This window comes from Elgaria multicarinata, chromosome 6 (genome assembly GCF_023053635.1).
Source record: "Elgaria multicarinata webbii isolate HBS135686 ecotype San Diego chromosome 6, rElgMul1.1.pri, whole genome shotgun sequence".
NCBI classification, from domain to species: Eukaryota; Metazoa; Chordata; class Lepidosauria; order Squamata; family Anguidae; genus Elgaria; species Elgaria multicarinata.
The window spans coordinates 100,301,895-100,321,344 of record NC_086176.1 but is presented as its reverse complement, the minus strand read 5'-3'; the positions used below and the strand labels follow the sequence as shown (position 1 = coordinate 100,321,344).

At 43.8% G+C, this 19,450-nt stretch overlaps 1 protein-coding gene across 1 annotated transcript in view; it reads left to right on the top strand.

The window, feature by feature from the left end:
• LOC134400462 (sperm flagellar protein 2-like) overlaps nucleotides 1–9,604 on the top strand; it is a 73,271-nt gene extending 63,667 nt beyond the window's left edge. Inside the window, exon 13 of the mRNA XM_063128794.1 lies at nucleotides 9,430–9,604. Coding sequence (XP_062984864.1) covers nucleotides 9,430–9,498 — 69 coding nt within the window. The 3' untranslated portion in view covers nucleotides 9,499–9,604. The remainder of the gene's footprint in view (nucleotides 1–9,429) is intronic.
• Nucleotides 9,605–19,450: the final 9,846 nt, after the last annotated feature.

Below are 19,450 nucleotides of genomic sequence, written 5' to 3'. Positions count from 1 at the left end.
GGGCCACATTCATGTTGTTTACTTCCTCTTTCCTCTTCCTGAGAAAGAGGAAGTATTGAGCAACAAAAGTAAGGATGGAGAAGCGACGGTAGGAGAGCATGATTTCCCCTATCTGATGGTGCTCATAGTCTTGAATGACAGATATCAACCCAATATCGAACCACCATTGCAGTGGTTGCTTTTGCACCTGAAGGCTTCCTCCCTCCCTTCCCCCCCCCCCACCTTCTAGCCTAATTTACCACACAGGGTTGTTGTGAGAATAAAATGGGAGGGAGGAATCAATGTACAATGCCTTGAACCCATTGGAGGAAAAGCGGAGAATGACACTAAGATGGTTATAAGCCATATTGTCCGGAATCATCTGCTTTCACAACAGCTCACATTCTGTGGGTCAGGGACAAAGCCTCAGGTCCAGGGGCCAAATCCAGCCCTCTCCTAAGTATCATGTCTCCAAGCCTTCCTATTGCTGAGTGAGACAATAAAGAGGTCTGGCAAGTAATCCACAAAGCATTATTCAGCAAATAAACATCACTTCACACCCGAAGAGAGCTTAAACACTAGGAACTTTCCTGTAGGCTAAAACTTGGCTAACTAAGCAAGACAACTGTCCTTTCAACAAAAGGGAAGGACTTTTTCCTGAGTCCCTTTAACTTCAGGGAGGATTCCTCTGAAGAAGCCTTTGGCGAAAAGCTAGCCGAGCTGATCGCTTCATGCCTTCTTTTAGCTTCACTCGTTTGAACCTGTAGCGGACTCTGGGATCGGCCAACTCTAAAGTCTCTTCCCCCTTTGAGGATTGCTGCATTCCCACAGTTGTTAATGTTTTCACGGATAAAGTCTGGTGAAGATACATCCCTGGCTGGTGAAGAGCCTGGGGAAATCTCCTTCCCAGCTTCCTGTGTAGGCTGGTACATTTCTAGTCCTGTTTTTTCTGCTTCAGAATCGGATTCTGATTGATAGCCTGAAACTCCTCCCCCCGCACCAAGGGGAACAGGCTTGATCACAACACCAAGGTTTAGTGATTGGCAAGAAGAGTTTAAAGCTAAAATATGCTGGTATTGATTTATTTTATCTCTGTCATTTGGCCTCTCCCCTTTTGCCTTCAGTTCTGAAAACCCCTGGAATGAGACCCTCCGGAGCTTCTCTGAAATGGAATTCGGCCCTCAGGCTAAAAGCGGCTCAATCCCTCTGCTGTTGATGCTAAAAAAATGTTTAATACTAGCAGGGCTCCTGGCATGCACATTTTTCTTTAATGCAAATATCAACTTGGGGAGTGTTGATCATTATCAGGATTGCAGCAGGCTTGGTAGGGTGAGCATCTGCCCTGTCCTCCATTTGAAGGTGTCTTGTATTTGATGGGTTGTCCAGTCCAACTCCGCTTTAAAGATAAAGAACCCTAAGAAGGGAGAGCCAGGAGGGGCCTTGAAGTTGCCCCACCAACAGTGAGCACTTGAACAGCAGGCTGAGCAACACACCGGTTACCTGGTCACTGTCACCCCCACTATGATGAGATGTATTGCATTTCTGTCCAAATGATAGCAATTATTTCTAAATGTGCATCTATGGTGATGAATTAACAAATCTCTGTCCTTTTTTTATGCATAATTGGGCCTTAGCTAGACCTAAGGTTTATCCCGGGATCATCCCGGGGTCGTCCCTGCCTGCTCCCGGGATCCCCTGTGTGTCATTTACATGAACAGGGATGACCCCGGAACCATCCCAGGATAAACCTTAGGTCTAGCTAAGGCCACGGTCACTCTAGCGGAGAGGGCTAATTTTAATCCCTTCCTCCCCTGCTGCGGTCCTTAAGAAAATTCATCCTCTGAAGCAGGGATTTTAATTGGGAGGAAATCTCCTGCTTGCGCTAATGGGGGATTTCCTCCCAGTGCAAAAAGGGATATTCCCCTTCCTTGCTTGCTGTGATTCTGATAATTATCAGCCTCCTCCCCAGCATGTCTAAAAACCTGATGGATATAGATATGGCTCAGCACTCCAAACAGAGCTAGGCAGCTGGGTCTAACCTCCATTTAATTTCCCACAGTGCCCCATCATAGTGTTTCCCAGAGTGCTGCTGCTATTACCCCCACACACCAAAGGGCCCAATGACAGGGGATGAGCCTATCGGGGCACTTTGCCTGGGGCCTCCTCAGACCTGGTGCCAGCCCTCAGCTGAAAAGAGCCGAAAGCAGCAGGCACTCAAATATCACTAGGGATGCCATGAGCGCCCGACTGGGTCCAGGAGTCCTGCAGACAGCTTCGCCCCCCCCCACGCACACATCCGCCCCCCACCCTGCGCAGACTCGGACCGTCACCTGAGCAAGGCCCCGGCAAGCCTCTTCTGAGCCTCACGGGGCCCACAAGCAGGAGTGGGTGGCGGGGCGAGTGCCTGCTGAAGCGAGCACAGGTGAGCTTGCCCACCCCTAAATATCACAATACCATTACTGTCATGATAATAGTAACAACAAGAATAATAATATGCACATTTATATTATACCAGAGCGCATTCCAAGTAACCAAAACATACAAAACACAACAATATAAACAAAAATCAATAAGTACACATTAACCAGAAATTAAACTAATTCACAACCAGTCAATTAAAACAACCAAACAGTTTAAAACATAAGAACAAACAGATTGTTCCTCATTCCATACACCAACACCTATGGCTCCAACTCGAACAAATAGGTTTTCAGGCCTCATCTAAATCTGTCCAACTCTGGTTCCATATGAAGATGTAGAGGGAGAGAGTTCCGGAATGGTGGGGCAAGATGAGAAAATCCCCAGAGCCTAGAATTTGCCACCTTAGTCCAGGGAACTACCAGAAATCTGGAATCTATGGATTGAGTTCTCCTAAGAGGAGCATGCCATACAACCAACTCCACCAAATAACTGGGAAGGGAAGATCACGGGGCCTTAAAAGTCAAGACAAGGAGTTTAAAATGTGTCCTTGCCCTGACAGGCAACCAATGCAATGCCCTGCAATAGTGGGAAACATGTGAATAATGGGACAAATCTAATGTAGCACGTACAGTACTGTTCTGTACTTGAGTAAGCGGACAGAGTGAAGAAGGAAGGCCTGACAGGAGGCTATTACAATAATCCAGGTGGGAAACAACCAGGGCATGAACAAGAAACCTTGCAGTCTCAAGGGTCAGGAAATGCGGCGGATCCAGCAGATGTTAGCGAGATGAAAATTTCATACCTTGTCTGTTGCATTCACAAATGAGCAAAGGGACAGCTGATGATTTTCCAGAACCCTGAGATCTATGGTCTCCAAGATGGGGGTCACCTGACAGCCCTTTAGGAGAAGGGGAGGAAGACTCAAGGGAAGATCAGGATGAAAGACCAAGACTTCCATTTTGTAGAATATGGAATAAAGAATAAAGGAAGGAAAAGGATCACAAGGGGGCGGCTGTGGTTAGAGGAGAGGGAGAAACCATTGAAAGGACCTGTTCCTCTTGACACCCAAGAGAACCGAAACAGGTCCTCTGGGGGTTGAGTGGAAAAATAAAGAGGAAGACTGAGGTTCACTGGAAAGTCCAGACTAATTTTCCAAATCTTCTGGAAAAAAATTAGTTAGATCATCAACCAAAGAGGAAAATGAAACAACTGGAGCAGAACTAGATGATTCTGGAGCAGCAGGCTCTTAAAAGTACTAAACAATCACCCTGGGTTATGTGCCTGGGCAAAAATAGTGGACTGATAAAAAGTCTGCTTAGCCTTATCTATGTTTTTAAAAAATGTCTTCCCAATGCAGATCTCAAAAGATGACAGGGATACTCTGATGGAGCACTCTTCCATTTTTGTTCTAAGCTCCTGGGGCCACCAAAAGCAGACAGGATGAACAGTTGCCTTATGGCATACTGAAGGAGCTAAGCGATCTAGAACAGCACTAGTGGCCGTTTGAAAGCCTCAGTCAGTTCATCAACTGAACTAACATGTAAATTATCTTTAGCAGGCAGGGTGTATGGCCCAGACCAATCCAGGAACGGCAGTAAAGTCTCCAGATCCAGGACTGATGTAAAAGTAGTTGGAGAAATACCAGACAGGTTTCTCATAAAAACCATCTGAGCAGGCAAAACAGGGGAAGGAAAAAAAGTGTACACAAAACTCTTCAAGAAAAAAATGATCAGAAAGGCCACTGTCTAAAACAGTATCTGGAGAAAACTCTAATCCCCTACAAATAAGCAAATCCAAAGGACTGCTCCCAACATGAGTAGGGGTAGAAGACAACAGAGTCAAATTATGCATATGTAACGCAGAATAGAAGTTCTCCCACAACTGTGGTTCTTGGTGGATGTTAAAATTAGGGCTGTGCTCCGCTCCATTTCGGATCCCTGAATCTGAAGCGGAGCGGGCCGATCTGGAATGTTCCAAACTGATTCAGACTGTTCCGAAGCTCTGGGCACAGGTAAGTGTGGGGGAGGGGGTCTTACCTGGCGCCACCGCCGTAGTCCGTGCGGCGACGGTGGCGGAGTTAGGTAAGGGGGGAGGGGGCTTACCTGCATCCGTAGTGGTCCGGGCGGCGGCTTCAACTGCGGCCCAGGCCTCAAGGCGGAAATAGGCCGTGGCTTGTTTCCACCTTGAGGCCTGGGCCGCAGTTGAAGCTGCTGTCCGGACCGCTACGGACGCATGTAAGTGGGGGTGAGGGGGGAATACCTGGCTCCGCCACTGCGGTCCGTGCAGCGACAGTGGCGGAACCAGGTAAGGGGGCAGGGGGAAGAAGGGTTACCTGGCTCTGACGCCCGCTGCCATTGCGGTCCATGCAGCAGCAGACAGCAAAGCCGGGTAAGGGGGAGGGGAACCTATTCGGCCCCCATTTTGTCCCCACTTACCTGCCTCTGCTGTCCGCCGCAGAGGCAAGTAAGTGGGGAAGAGGAGCAAAATGGGGGGGCGAATCTCGATCCGCCCCTCCAGATCTCGCTCTGGATCTCAGTGACATGGGGTCGACACTTCAGGAGTTTGCAAAAACAGCTTCCAAACTCCCATTAAGAACACTCTCACATCTTTATTAGATCCAACAAGCCCATGAAACTTCTCAAATGCCGCCTCAGACGCCTCCTCCTCCCGGGCATCAAGGTGTTTGTTCAGTTAATTCCTCTCAGCTGTGCAAAGAATCTTATCAGTAGCCAAAGGAATTTCCAAACGGTCCGATAAGTAAAAAGAAAAGAAATATAATTCAACCATGCAGATATTATATCCAATAAAATCCCAGTAAAAAGATTCCAGTAAGGTCCAGTAGAATCACTATACTTGCAGAAAAATTAAAATTAAGTACATTGACCGCAAGATGTTGAGGCGCTAAGAAAAATAGCGGCTGTGTATCAATTTTTCAGTATTTAGTCTTACTTTTTTCAAGGGAACAACAAGAAGCCCCCCTTTAAAAAGAGGTGGAGATACAACATACCAGTAGTGTGTGCATGTGTTTCAGGGAAGCTTAGGCTCCATAGCTGATGGTCCCATTGAGGCAGCCCAGTAACCCCCTCTACCCCACCCCCACACACATGAGGTAATCCACGGTTTCTCAAAGCACAGTTTATAAACCACAGGTCTCAAGGAAATTACTTCATCCCTTGAAAAAGTACTGGGGAAGATGTGAATCACGCGAAACAATACAGTTCTTCATTTTTAATGGCCAGTTCTTTGAAGAGTGTTATTCTTCTTTGAAACAAATCCCTCTCAACCCTGAGTCACAGCCGTAAAATATATGTGGAGAGCATGTATTGTTCAGATATTATTTTTTGTCAGAAACCCATGACAAAGGGTTTGTAAGGAATCTGTTGTTATTCATTTGTACTATTTCTACCAAGGTTCTCTTCTATTGCATGACAAACACACACACACACACACACACACACACACCCCTTTCACACAGTGCATAGCTAAACTATGGAATTCACTTCCACAAGATGTGGTGATGGCCACCACTTTGGATGGCTTTAAAAGGAAACTGGACAAATTCCTGGAGAAGACTATTAATGACTACTAGTGCTGATGGATATGTGCTACCTCCACTGAGGCAATATGTCTATGTACACCATTTGCTGGGGAACATGGGTGGGAGGCTGCTGTTGCACGCACATCCTGCTTGTGGGTTTCCTGTGGGCAGGTGGTTGGCCACTGTGTGAACAGAATGCTGGACTAGATAAGCCTTTGATTTGTTCCAGCATGGCTGTTCTTATGTCCTCTGTCCTTTACATGCCCACCCACGTGTTTCTGTTCCCCTTTCTCATGCTTCGAGGCGTACCATCCATTCTCCAAATGCCTTGTTTCCACACACACAGACCCGTCACTCATGTGCATGCCTCCCGGCTGTCATTATCTTTCGTACCCAGAATGCCACCCTCTCTTTCATCGGTTCGGCCATCTCAAAAAGTCTTTCCCTGTACAGTCACATACTCTCCCCCCAATCCTTCACTCTCGCCCACCCAAGACCCCGTCCCTTTCCTACTTTCCGATCCCTTTACCCCACATCGTTATTTTACCCAGAATATCACTTTCCTTCTCACTTTTTCTTCCCTTGACCAGTAATATGGGATTTCTGGGGCCGGGGTGGGTTGGGAGGGGGGAAGTCTGGCGAATTTTCCATCACTCTAAATTTATTTACTGCACCGCTGCCTCTCCACCTATGTTTAGCAAACAAGACCATTTTTGAGACATGTTCATGTTATTGTGCAGAAGTTTTTCCCAACAGCCAAAAAGTAATTGACCTGAAATAGCTGAGGAAAAAACCAATAAAGTGCACCCTGAGTGATTTCAGCGTTATAGTAAAACGGAAGTGGGGAACCTTTATTAGCCCCCAGGCAGAATTGGTTTAGGGCAAGCATGTCGAGGGCTTTATGCCAGCCATGTCCACCACCACCACCCCCAATTGCTGGCAAGTGGGCTCAACGTGATCCCACAGACCCCATTCACACACACACACACACACACACAGAGTCATTTGTATGCTCACTCATATACACAACACACACACACACACACACACACACACACACACAGTTTCACATACAAATTCAATCACATACACATTCCTCTCCCGCTGCAATCGGGCTTTTAAAAAGTCTCCATTGGTGGCAAGGGAGCTTTTTAAAAGCCTGATTGTAGTGTGGGAGGGGTGATTTTGGAGGGGGGAGATGCAGGGCTAGGGAGGGGAGGGTTAGGCTTTCCCTCCCCAGCAGTGACACACACAGCCCTGAAAATCACACACACACACACTGTAATTAGACTTTTTAAAGCCTCCATTGGCTTTTTGAACGTCTCCCTGGAGGGAGGAAAGGAAACCATCCCTTTTCTCTAATCCAAGACAACCCCAAGCGCCGGATGAGGACCTCCCGCAGCTGTATTCAGCCTACGGGCCAGAGGTTCCCCATCCACGCAGTAAAACAAACTCAAAGCGTTCCTTGGAAATTATTTTTACTGGAATCATTGTAAATTCAAAACATGACTCAATAGCATACACTTCCCTTATATCAGATTTAAAGCAATAAATAAATAAAAATGGAGGCATTGCAACTGTTCAAATACTAATTTTTAGCATTCTGAAGAGCTGGGCGCTTGAACATATGTACTTCTTAGCAGTAGACACTCGACGGAAGTTAATTGTAACCCCGCTTTTTAGAGTTGACTGGTATTGTGTCCATTCTAGTTGCTCAAGTTGACTTGCATTGTGCTCCTTTAATTGGTTGGATCTAAGCTAAGTAAGTTACGCATAGGCCCCATTGAAATCAATGGGACTTGAATCCTAAGAACATAAGAAGAGCCATGCTGGACCAAGGGTCCATCTAGTCCAGGACTCTGTTCACGCAGTGGCCAACCAGCTGCCCGTGGGACACTCACCAGAACAACCTGAGTGCAATAGCAGCAATTCCAGTTTAAAGACCATGAACCTTAAGACCTGTTGCCCAACAATAGTTAACACCTGGATAGCAGGCTGAACAGGCAGGTACACAGGTCACCTGGTCACAGTCTTCCACAGTATGGTGAGATGGACTGTATTTTCACCTAAACCATAATAATAATGTCTAAATTTACATCTATACCTATAAATTAGCAAATGCAAATATTATGCAAATCACCGCCTTCTTTTGTCCTTGTTTTTGGTGATGCTTGTCCTCTTCTTTGGCAATTCATATATGGCCACTTTACCCCCTAGTTCACCTTTATTTTGTCCTCCCAAAAATCCGACCCCTGACCTCCTTATTCCTGTACGTGAACATAAGCCAGTCTCCTGTATCCCTTTTCTGTTCTTGAGCAGAACAGATTTTTCAAGCCTGCCTCAAGTGTGACCATTCGTATTATGATCCGAGCCTCCCAGCACAAAATGGTGTCCTTGGACTCCAAGCCAGTTGCCCCCTCCACCTTACACCCTGCAAGCCTTGTGCCTGTCCCCTGCCCCCCCCCCCCAACCCCAATTCTATAATTCTAAAACATTACTTCTTCATCAGCCTGCCTTTCCCCACCGAACGCTGTAAACCTCTAGGAGATTGCACATTTCTCTCCCAAATGCCCTTTGGTTCTGCTCCCAGCAAAGGTAACAAGACGCAGAGAATTCCCAAGTTGTGCTGGAGGGTGTTTTTTTCCTTTTCTTTGTTTACCTGTTTGTTTGTTTTACAGACAATTTACGGGACAGAAGGACCGCTCCCCTGGGTCAAGGCCAGCCACCTGAGAGGGCTGTACAAATGGAGCACACTGATGATTGTGCTTAAAGGGTTCAAAAAATAGGATTTCCACACACACACACAAATAACAACTTTTAAAATATGAACCAACAAAGGTAGAGTTATCAGTTGGTTGTTGCACATCAGACCTGTTTTCGTTTCGTTTTCTTTGCAACGCTGTGAAGTTATGTTATATCAATATTATTGATCGAGAAAAGTCGCATTGGTTTAGAATGTAGATAAGACAGAAACTAGATAAAGTAGAATTTTAAGCTATAAGACCGATTAATAATTATTTTGCTAGGTTAAGCCGTCATGTAATTTTGGAGTGTTGTGGAGTATGTCTTTTGAATACTACTTTGTAGTATTTGTGTGCCAATTCTATGATAATAACTAGTCCGTATTAGATATAAAGCTCAGTTTTGGTTACAGAGAATGATAACTTGTAATGCTATAAATTGAGAAAATTAAGCCATGATATCTTAATAATACTCAAACTATATGATCTCAGCATTATGTAAGAGAATTGGAAAGGCCTTCATTTCTTCTTAGGTGTATTCCTGGGACCATTATTCTGGTACTAGTTTTACACCATGGAAGAAGGCTTTTAGTTAGTATGACATGTTAGGTATTTGCCGGAATGTTTCTAAACTACCATTATGTAGATATTTTCCTGGTTGCTGTTGATAGAATCTACTTCAGTATCCTACAGCAATCAAGGGGTTGCATGGTAACATCCTTTTAACGTATCCTTCTCTTATTTCTGTAGGATTTTAAAATGATTCTGCAGAGATCGGACCAAACGCAACCTCTTGACGGAGATAACATCATCTTATAAAGAAGCTAAAATAAGTGGGTGGGAAGGAACTCTTGTGACCCTTTTTTCAATACAAGTGAAATGTTTTCCAAATACTTTCCTGAATGTTGAGGTTAATCCTTACTCCCTTGTGGAACTGTGTCCTTCAAGTGGAACAGTAATGTTTTGTATTCACTCTATTTTGAATAAAAGTTTATTGAATCTAAGCCGATAGGTTGTTTCAGGCAAATTTATGGAGACAATATTATGCCATAGCATGATCTAGAATAGCCTTCCCAACCTGGTACCCTCCGTATGTGTTTTACTATAATTCCTGTCATCTCAATCTAGCATTACCATTGGTCTGTTGTCTGGGGTGGTGGTAGCTGCAGTCCATTATGTCTGGCGAGAACCAGGTTGAGTAAAGTTTATGGAAAACACTACGGTTGCCATCCAGTAGTCCCTGGGAGGCCATCCCAAGCTACATAAGATGGTGTGGATTTCCCTTTCCACTTATGGAGATAGGGGATCTGTGAGCAGAGAGAGAGATCTGCCCTCGCAATTCTCCTGCTTGCTGACATGAAAACCATCTTTGCTCTTGCCACTCCACTGCCATTTAGAAATGGGTGGGAAAAAATATTTCAGTTTGGTTTTTGATTAAAAATCACCAAATTTTGCCATTTTTCTCTTATTCAAGACAGAATGAACTTGGGATTAAAAAAGAAGAATATGGGAGGGGGGAAAACAGAGAGATTTGTCCATCCTTGCCCAGGCCTATGAGTGCTGAGCTCTTAAAAGTCTGAGTTTTAATCCCTATTTAATCAACTATGTTTGTCAACCTGAATACTTTTTATTTTTATGACTGGCTCCTCAGAAATTTTTTTATATATTTGGCAGATATATGATCCTCTCCATGGTGGAAATAGCTGTACCTATTGAATTTGGCTGGTGCAAATGAATGAGAATTTCAGTTCTGTTCAGTGTTCTTGGATTTCTTTATATTCAGGATGGAAAGAACTTGACATTTTTTAAAAAATGAATGTGGAAGAAAATGAAACTGACAGATTCCTCATTCCTACCACCAGTTTACCCGCAGTGGTACCAGCAAAAGGGGGGGGGGCATTACTGGAGAGATCTGGGGAGGCTTTGGATCCGCTGGTTATGGATCCACAAAGTAATTTGGAGCCACTGAAATATAAGGAGAGGGGAGGTATGCCAACCCTTGAGCTGGTGTACTTATTCTTACTCTAGCTGCCAACCCTCTTCCACCTTGCCAGCACAAGTCCCACAGGGCTTGGGATTTGATGGTTCTTCTGCCCTGGATCCTCCCTTCCTAACTCTGTAAGGCCAAGGGCCATTTCACACATTACCCAGTGGCAAAGCCTGGTGGGGAGCCACCATGAAGCCTGGTTTCCTAATGAATTTGCCTGTTTGCACCTGTATGCAAATGAATGCTTGTCACACCCACAATATACACTTTTAGGAGTATACTTAATATGCCTTCGATGTACGCATAAAAACATAATGTGTGAATCACCCCTAAGGCTTCAGCACCAAGCATGCTCATTTGGAAGTATAGCCCATTGAAATCAGGAGAACGTCTAGGTAGATACAATTAGGCTCAAGCTGCGATCTCCAAAGCAACTTTTTAGTGGTGTGACTTTAGTAGGAGAGTTTAATATTGCTCTGCTGAAATCAGTGAAACTTCAACATAAATAATTAAGTTCTCAGGATTTTGTTGATTGACTCCTCATATCCTTCTGTATTCAGCCAGGTTGTTTTTACCTAGCATTTTCCCTTAATGCCAGGATGGATAATACGATCTCCACAGGCTGCATCTGCATCACTGCTGTTTTTGTGCCCCTGCCATCCACTGCTGCATTTGTTGTCGCCACAGCAAAGAATCTTGCTGATTTTGCAAGAAAACTAGGTGCACAGGGTCTGTGGGCCACGTTTGCAAGCAAGATCACGCTCCCAGGATTCTCCCGGAGGTGTGTTCCTGTTTGGGAATGAGGCCTTTGTTTTCCTGCTAATTCCTGTGCTTTTTTGCTGCCACGACAGCAAATGCAGCGGTGGGGGGGCAGGGGGCGGGTTTGCGGGAATGTGCCCTCACAATCCTGGGAAGTTGTCCACCCCTGCCTTACCGCATCCAGCCATTCTCTCCTTCATTTTTCAAAAGCACCCCTGTCACAGTCAATTGGTATGCCTGTGTGTATAAAGTACAGGGTTTCCTTGCAACAGAAAATGTTATGGCTCGGACTGCAGAAGGAATAAGTCATTTTGGTGTAGGATCCTCAAAAATGCTGCCATGCAGGCTACCCTAACTTAAAAGCTACCAAGCCTGGAACAGCAAAGTCAGTGAAATTTTGAAGGTCAGCACCTGGCAACCTACAATACATGGCTGGTGAGCTCTTTTTTGTTTGTTTGTTTGTTAAGCGACAGGTTGTATAGCGCTAGGCAATGTCATCAAAAGTTTGATTCTCAGTCAGTCAGACGCTGAAAGGCAAGTCTAACGCTTGTAGAGTCAGATCAGCTTGTTTGTGGTGTGCAGAGTAGGATCATGCATATACATTTTCTCTGTGGCTACGCTGAGTCGCTACACTTCTTATTCACTTCACCACTCCACGATCTTAAACTGAGCTATCTTACAAACAGCCATAGCCATGTTGTGCCCCTCAGACAGCGCTGAAACCTCAACATCCTTCTTGTTTTAACTCATTACCAAACAGATTTTAAAGATGCGAGCAAACAAGGCTGCTGTATTTTCCAGTTCATTTATCCTCATGCCAGAGTCAAAATGAGTCAAAATTTCACTTCAGACCAGCCAATATTCTAAAATACCCTAACCTTTATACCAGAAAGTGTCAGTATACCATGACGTTTCTCAAGACTGGGGGCCTCTGGTGGGCAGTGAGAGGGAGGGGAAGTGGATATGGACTGTTGGATCCATGCAACAGGGCACAAATGAATGGGTATTAAAACATAAGCCAGCATGTCTTTTGATGTTGGTTTTTTTGCCCATATGAATTGAGCATAGCTTTCATCCACCTTTGCTCTTCAAATTTCACAAGTACCTACTTCTGCAAAGCTTTCTTGATTTTCTTGCTGGTTTGGCCCCCCGTGGTTCCATCAGGCCATGACTTTGATACAGATGTCCAGAGCTCCATTCAGCAGAACAGATAGCAGGCCTAACTTACCACATTTCAAAATAAGTGGAGAAAGAGACTGAAAGAACTGGGCATGTTTAGCTTGGAGAAGAGAAGATTGAGGGGAGACATGATAGCACTCTTCAAATACTTAAAAGGTTGTCACACAGAGGAGGGCCAGGATCTCTTCTCGATCCTCCCAGAGTGCAGGACACGGAATAGCGGGCTCAAGTTAAAGGAAGCCAGATTCCGGCTGGACATCAGGAAAAACTTCCTGACTGTTAGAGCAGTACGACAATGGAATCAGTTACCTAGGGAGGTTGTGGGCTCTCCCACACTAGAGGCATTTAAGAGGCAGCTGGACAACCATCTGTCAGGGATGCTTTAGGGTAGATTCCTGCATTGAGCAGGGGGTTGGACTCGATGGCCTTGTAGGTCCCTTCCAATTCTGCTATTCTATGATTCTATGAAGATGGGGGACCTCATAATAGCATTACATCCAGAGACTAAAATTTCCTAACAGCACCCCAGCTTGGCCTCTTGACATGTTTATGCTGAGCACTCTGAGTTGGTTGAATGGTTGTTGTTGTTGTTGTTTAAAGCATGTTTGCTACGATTATACAGTACTGCGTATGACCTGAACAATGGTATTGCACCTGACTTAAAGCAACAATAGTTTTCCTGCAAGTCATGTTGTTAAAACAGCCATCATTCTGGGGAGGGCCATTTAATGATGTCACAGGCACGCGTCAGAGCTCTGGACAGCCCATTTGGCTTGAAACTGGTAGAACTTTGCTGGATAATTGTACATGTGTCTGGCAAGTTTGCATTCCAGAGAAGAGTACCTCCTCTTTTTAAGTACATCTAGACTCTCCCTTATGAAGGTTACTGCAGTTCAGATAACACTGGCTCCTTCAGTTCATGCTAGCCTGGTTCCCCTCCTGTCTCCCACATTCAGCTCACATCACGAGACTGGTGGGTTGGCATGGAACATTAGACAAATTTGGAGATAGCAGATCCTTTGAGCAGTATAATCTACTAGAAAGGGGCGTATATTGATCAAATTGGAACCAACTGTCATAAGAGCATCACCACGCAAAAAAACAAATGGAAAGAGTGTGTGTATGTGTATGGCATGTGTTCAGTTAATGTCACTGATGAGTTAAATAGATAGTTATATTGAAGAAAACACCCACACTTGTCTGATAACCATACTGCAAATCCAGAATAAATACTACTTTGGTTACAATTAGGGCAGTCATCATAACAGAAGCAAACACTTTCACTCTTGTAATATAAACCTTTCACATTCAGCTAAGAAGGTAACTGACCCCATTCGACTCCGTAGTTTTCCTCATTGGCTTCTCACAGTTCAGCAAGCCTTCGAAAGAATCCTTTTCTCATATTTAAAAAAAGTCAACACCTCATACTTGCTGCCATGAATATCAAATGCAGAGTGTTGCATTTGTCCTTGCAATCTATATAATGTTTATATGATACAATTGTTTCAGTATATCTGAGAACTATTTATTGAATTGGCAGTAATGAGAACTCCCCCAGGTTCAAATCAGATGCCTCAGATTACGGTGAGTTTGCTGATGACACCAAATTATTCAAATTGGTTAAAACCAAAAGGGATTGTGAGGATCTCCAAAAGGATCTCTCTAAGATGGGAGAGTGGGCATCCAAATGGCAGATATGGTTCAATGTAAGCAAGGTGATGCCTGCTGGGGCAAAACTTGGATTCAGTAGTCTATGCTCTGGTAACCTCCTTGGGGTTGCCATTGAAGACTGTTCAGAAACTGCAGCTTGTGTAAAATGTGTCTGCCAGATTGATAGTGGGGACCAAGAGGTCTGAGCATATAACATTGATTCTGGCAGGCTTGCTGAAGCCAATTCATTGTGCTGGTTTTACCCTATAAAGTCTTACATGGCTTCAGACCACAATACCTGAGAGAGCACCGTTCATAACATGAACCTATTCGGACACCAAGATCATCATCTGAGGCCGTCCTCCAAGAGAGGTTCAGAGGGTGGCAACAAAGGAGAAGGTCTTCTTGGGGGTGTCCCCCCAATTATGTAATGCTCTTTGCACTCAGATTTACCTAGTGCCAACATTGCCATCTTTCCAGTGCCAGTTAAAAGTGACCTCTTCTCCCAGGCATTTGATAGCATATGATGTATGTTTTTATCAGGCCCAGTATCTGTAACTGTTTCTTAGCTGTTTATTTTTTTTTAAAAAAAAGATGTAAAGAATATATATATATATATATATATATATATATATATATATATATATATTCTTGTATTTGTGGCTTGTAATATTTGCGAACCGCCCAGAGATCTTTGGCTATTAGGCATTATAGAAATGATGATGATGATGCCACAAGCCAGGAAATAGTAGTCTTGATGACTTCGCTCACTGTGGGCCTTTATATAGTTATTATCTTATACAATATTTGGCTCCTTCAAGAAGAGCAAACTTAAATCAGAACACTACTCCTACGTCTAACTTTTGAACAATTTCAACTGAACAAGAACTTTCTGACTCAAAACACAATGGGAACGGAATTCAGTTCGCTGCAAATCATTACCATCGATTTTGCATCTATAGCATTTTTTTACTTCCTGTATTTTCTTGTGTGTTTTTAGTTTGCATACTTAAATATCTGAAAGCAGGCAGTGATGGGAGTGGAATCTAGCTCAGTGGTAGATACCACATACAAAAATATAGTACTCTGTCAGAAAAATAAAGTGTAAAAATCCTTAAAATCCTAGGATGCCGCTATGTGATCCAGCTCAACATTTCAGCGGGTGCTTCCAGGAAAGGTTTTTATTGTGCTATTCCCCTGCTTCACCTGAATTTTATGGGAGGTTATTGTGGCGTTGCCCCACAATTGAGTATCTTGTATACATCTAGATTAGTAAGTCTGGTGAGTATGGAATGTTAGAACTGAGTGGGTGTGGTTTGTGATGTAATAGGTAGGGTGGGTGGAAGGAGTATATAAAGAGTGACTGAGGGGAGGAGCAGGTGGTGGCGGTTGGTAGGGTGTTGGGTTGCTGAGTTTGGTTGGGAGTGGAGATTGGGATTGTTTGTGGGGTGAGAGGAAATTAATTGCTAGGGATTTAGGATTGGTGTAGGGAGCAAGGGAAAGGTGGTTGGTGAGTGGGGATTTTGGATTAGGCAGGATTGGAAGCATTATATTTTCATTTGAAGCTTTTAAACATTACAATAAACATACTATTATTTTGTTAGCTACGAATTACCACGTGTCAGCTTGGCATTATTTACCTGCCTCACAGTTATCAAACACCTACACCAGAATATACCCACAGTACATTTTAAAACAGATCCTATATTTAACCTGTTTCCATTATTATTATTATTATTATTATTATTATTATTATTATTATTATTTATATTTATATACCACCCCACAGCCGAAGCTCTCAGGGTGGTTTACAAAAGTTTTGAGGAAACCAAAACTCCACCACCCAGCTGACCGTGCTGTTTGCCAATAAGAAACATTAACATTTTGCAAACCAGCTAGTTTAGCTCCCTTAACCTTCAGCTGAGAAAGTACCTATCAATGTTTATGGGCAGCCTTGTCAGCCAATGGTAAAACGTGCACCCAATACATCTAAAATGCTAACTGGAGGTTAAGACGAATCATTAGAATTATGTTATTAATCACTTTGAGTCCAAGAACTCTGATGTGTGAACTGGAGTTACAGTCCGTAAAAAGGAAAGAGCACTGTGGTGATACTTAAGGGTAAGATTAAAGCACGGATGGAATTTGATATGTGATACAGACACCACCAATATCATTCCTGTATTTTTTTTAAAAAAAGAGCAAGTTTCTAGCTTTCTGTTGACTGAAGCTTGCAATGTTAAAAGGTACTGCACCATGTACATTGATGGCGCTATATAAATAAATAAATAAATAATAATAATAATAATAATAATAATAATAATACTGTGAAACGTAAGGTAATATAGGAAAGGAAAGGAACCTCTCGTGCAAGCACTGAGTCATTACTGACTCTTGGAGGGATGCCAGCTTTCGCTGACGTTTTCTTGGCAGGCCTTATAGCAGGGTGGTTTGCTGTTGCCTTCCCCGGCTGTTATTACCTTTCCCCCAGCTAGCTGGGTACTCATTTTACCGACCTCGGGAGGATGGAAGGCTGAGTCGACCCGAGCCGGCTGCCTGAAACCAGCTTCCGCTGGGATCGAACTCAGGCCGTGGGGAGAGTTTCAGCTGCAGAAACTTCTGCTTTACCGCTTTGCGCCACACGAGGCTCACAAAGGTAATATAAGCTTCAGTCAATTTGATGAACCTCTCCAATTAGTGGAGCTGACAAGAGCAAAAGCTGTGGGTCTTCAGACACTGCCTGTATTTAGACATAATGGTAAACTATGGTTTATCATTGCAGGAACAAGCCTAGGTGATCCCGAGGCTCGTGTGCTCCATCCCCCTTATTCTGACACAGCCGCAAGAATGAAATCTCCCCTCTCCCTTGTTTCAAGGTTGGTGGATGTCGTACCCTTCTCCTAGGGATCCCTTTCCTGAGGCTATGGGTACATTTGCGGTGAATAAGAGGGGATTTATCCTTTCATGTCAAACCTTGCCCCTTATACACCTTTTAAGCTCAGATCAAGAAAATATGGCTTTTCCTACCAGACTTTGAGTACTCTCAATACTGCTGCCACCATATATTCCCAACAATATTCCTTTTGTCTCATATTGACTATTTTGAATGATAGATACTACACTGAATGATGATGACCAAAATAAATAATTATTGATTAATAACACTTTTAAACTAGTTAAGATGCATATGTGTGTTCAAATAAGTTACCAAAGTTATTGTTTTTATTATACCTATCCTATTCTTAACTCCTCCCTCAACCTCTAACATCAAAATAACAAACACCTCATCCCTGCATTTTCTAACACGAACTCTCCTGCTAACTGACCCTAACTGACTACCGGCACGCTTATTTAAAATACTTTACCTCATGCTCTCTACCAATCTGTCACCAGCACACCAACATCCCATTCACTCACTCCCCTCCCCGCTTAACTCACTTATATTCACTCTATGTAATTGACATTGACATTATATATCAACCTGTAAAATTCATTACATCACATTTCCAGGCATCACAGTGGACCCCAAAGATTCAAACAGCCTCTGCTTCCAAATGAACCTCCAAGTTTATTTAAACAAGGACTCCTATACAGAGCTTTCTCAGGCTGTGGCCACTGTTTCCTCAGGCCAAAAACAGTGAGTGTTGCCCTTAACCACTTCCTAGTTTCCCCCAGGAAGAATAACCACTTCAGGCTGACTCCAACAGTTCCTTCATATTGTTAAATCCCCCTCCAGAATGGCTGTGAGGAGACTTTCACTTCCATTTTTACTAGCTCTATATCCACAGCTCTAAATCCATTGTGGTTAGTTTTAACTATAGTTTAATTAAACAAGCCACAGCGATAAAGTCCCGGGGAAATTTTACATTACGATGCAATGTGACAATACAAAAACAAGCTAAAAATCATAAATAAAAGCAGTTAAAACTATTAAAAATATTACATCATCATCATCATCATCATCATCATCATAAAACAGGGTGGTAACAGAGGCCTAGTCCGGGAGAGTCTGTATGAATAGGTGTGTTTTCAAGAGGAATGTACAACTTGCATTAAAGCACCCAGCACAATTTCCCTTGTCTTCCTCACCTTCCAGGACCCAGCTTCTTACCTTTAGAATTAAAGAATTTTGAACCCAATAATTTGAAGTGAGTATCAGAACTGAATGGTGCTCACAGTCCTTTCCACACAAAAAACGAAGATGTCATTTTTACCCCAGATGTCTTCATTTCAGCAGTATGGTTCAAGGCAGGTCGTGTTGAAACTCTTTCAGCCAAGGTCTAAATTCCATTTCAGTGAAGCTCATGTGGCTGGGAGCACATTCTAGTGGTGGCTGGGTAAAAGACAAAACGGGGCGGCCAACATCCGAAAATACCAACGTATTTTATTTTCAAGTTCTTATTGCCAGTAACGAAGCTTTAGATGAGACATTTCAGCCTGTTAGAATGGGATGAATACTGCAGAAAAGCCATAAAGCAGACTTCCTCAACCTGGGGCACTCCAGATGTGTTGGACTACAACTCCCAGAATGCCCCAGCCAGCTGGCTGGGGCATTCTGGGAGATGCAGTCCAACACATCTGGAGCGCCCCAGGTTGAGGAAGGCTGCCATAAAGCAATAGGTTTCAGTGGCAAACCACTTTTTTTGGTAGATGCCCTACAGAATGTAGAGTGCCCCATAGTGTGCAGTCCATGGCGGGTGGGGCGAGGGTCCGGGGGCATGAAAACAGACCCCCCCCAGACCTCCCAGGTTGCCCATCCCTGATATCTTAGCTGCCCTATTTTCCACCTCACATACATTTCCCAAACTAGAAGACTTGGTGTTTTTCAAAACAAAATTGCTCTGCTTCATTCTGGTTTCCTCAAAACCCCACCGCCCAGCTTATGATGTTATATTCCCGGCTATAGCTTGTAAGCAAGTTTGGTACATGCTGTCCTAGTTTGATCTGAGGACGTAAGCATTCTCAGCCATAGGATGCCCTAATTCAGAACGGAAAGAGTAGCTACGGTTGTCCTCGTTTTGATTTTGGCAGTGATGTGGCAGTTCTTAGCCACAAGTTGACCTGATTCCGGTCAGATGTTTAGGCGTTCAAGTGGGTAGAAAGGGGGCCATGCATGCTGGTCGCACTCCCTACATTTCTGGGCACACTGCCTCCCCTCTTAGTTCAGTTTTTGCCATATTGAATTGGCATGTTCTG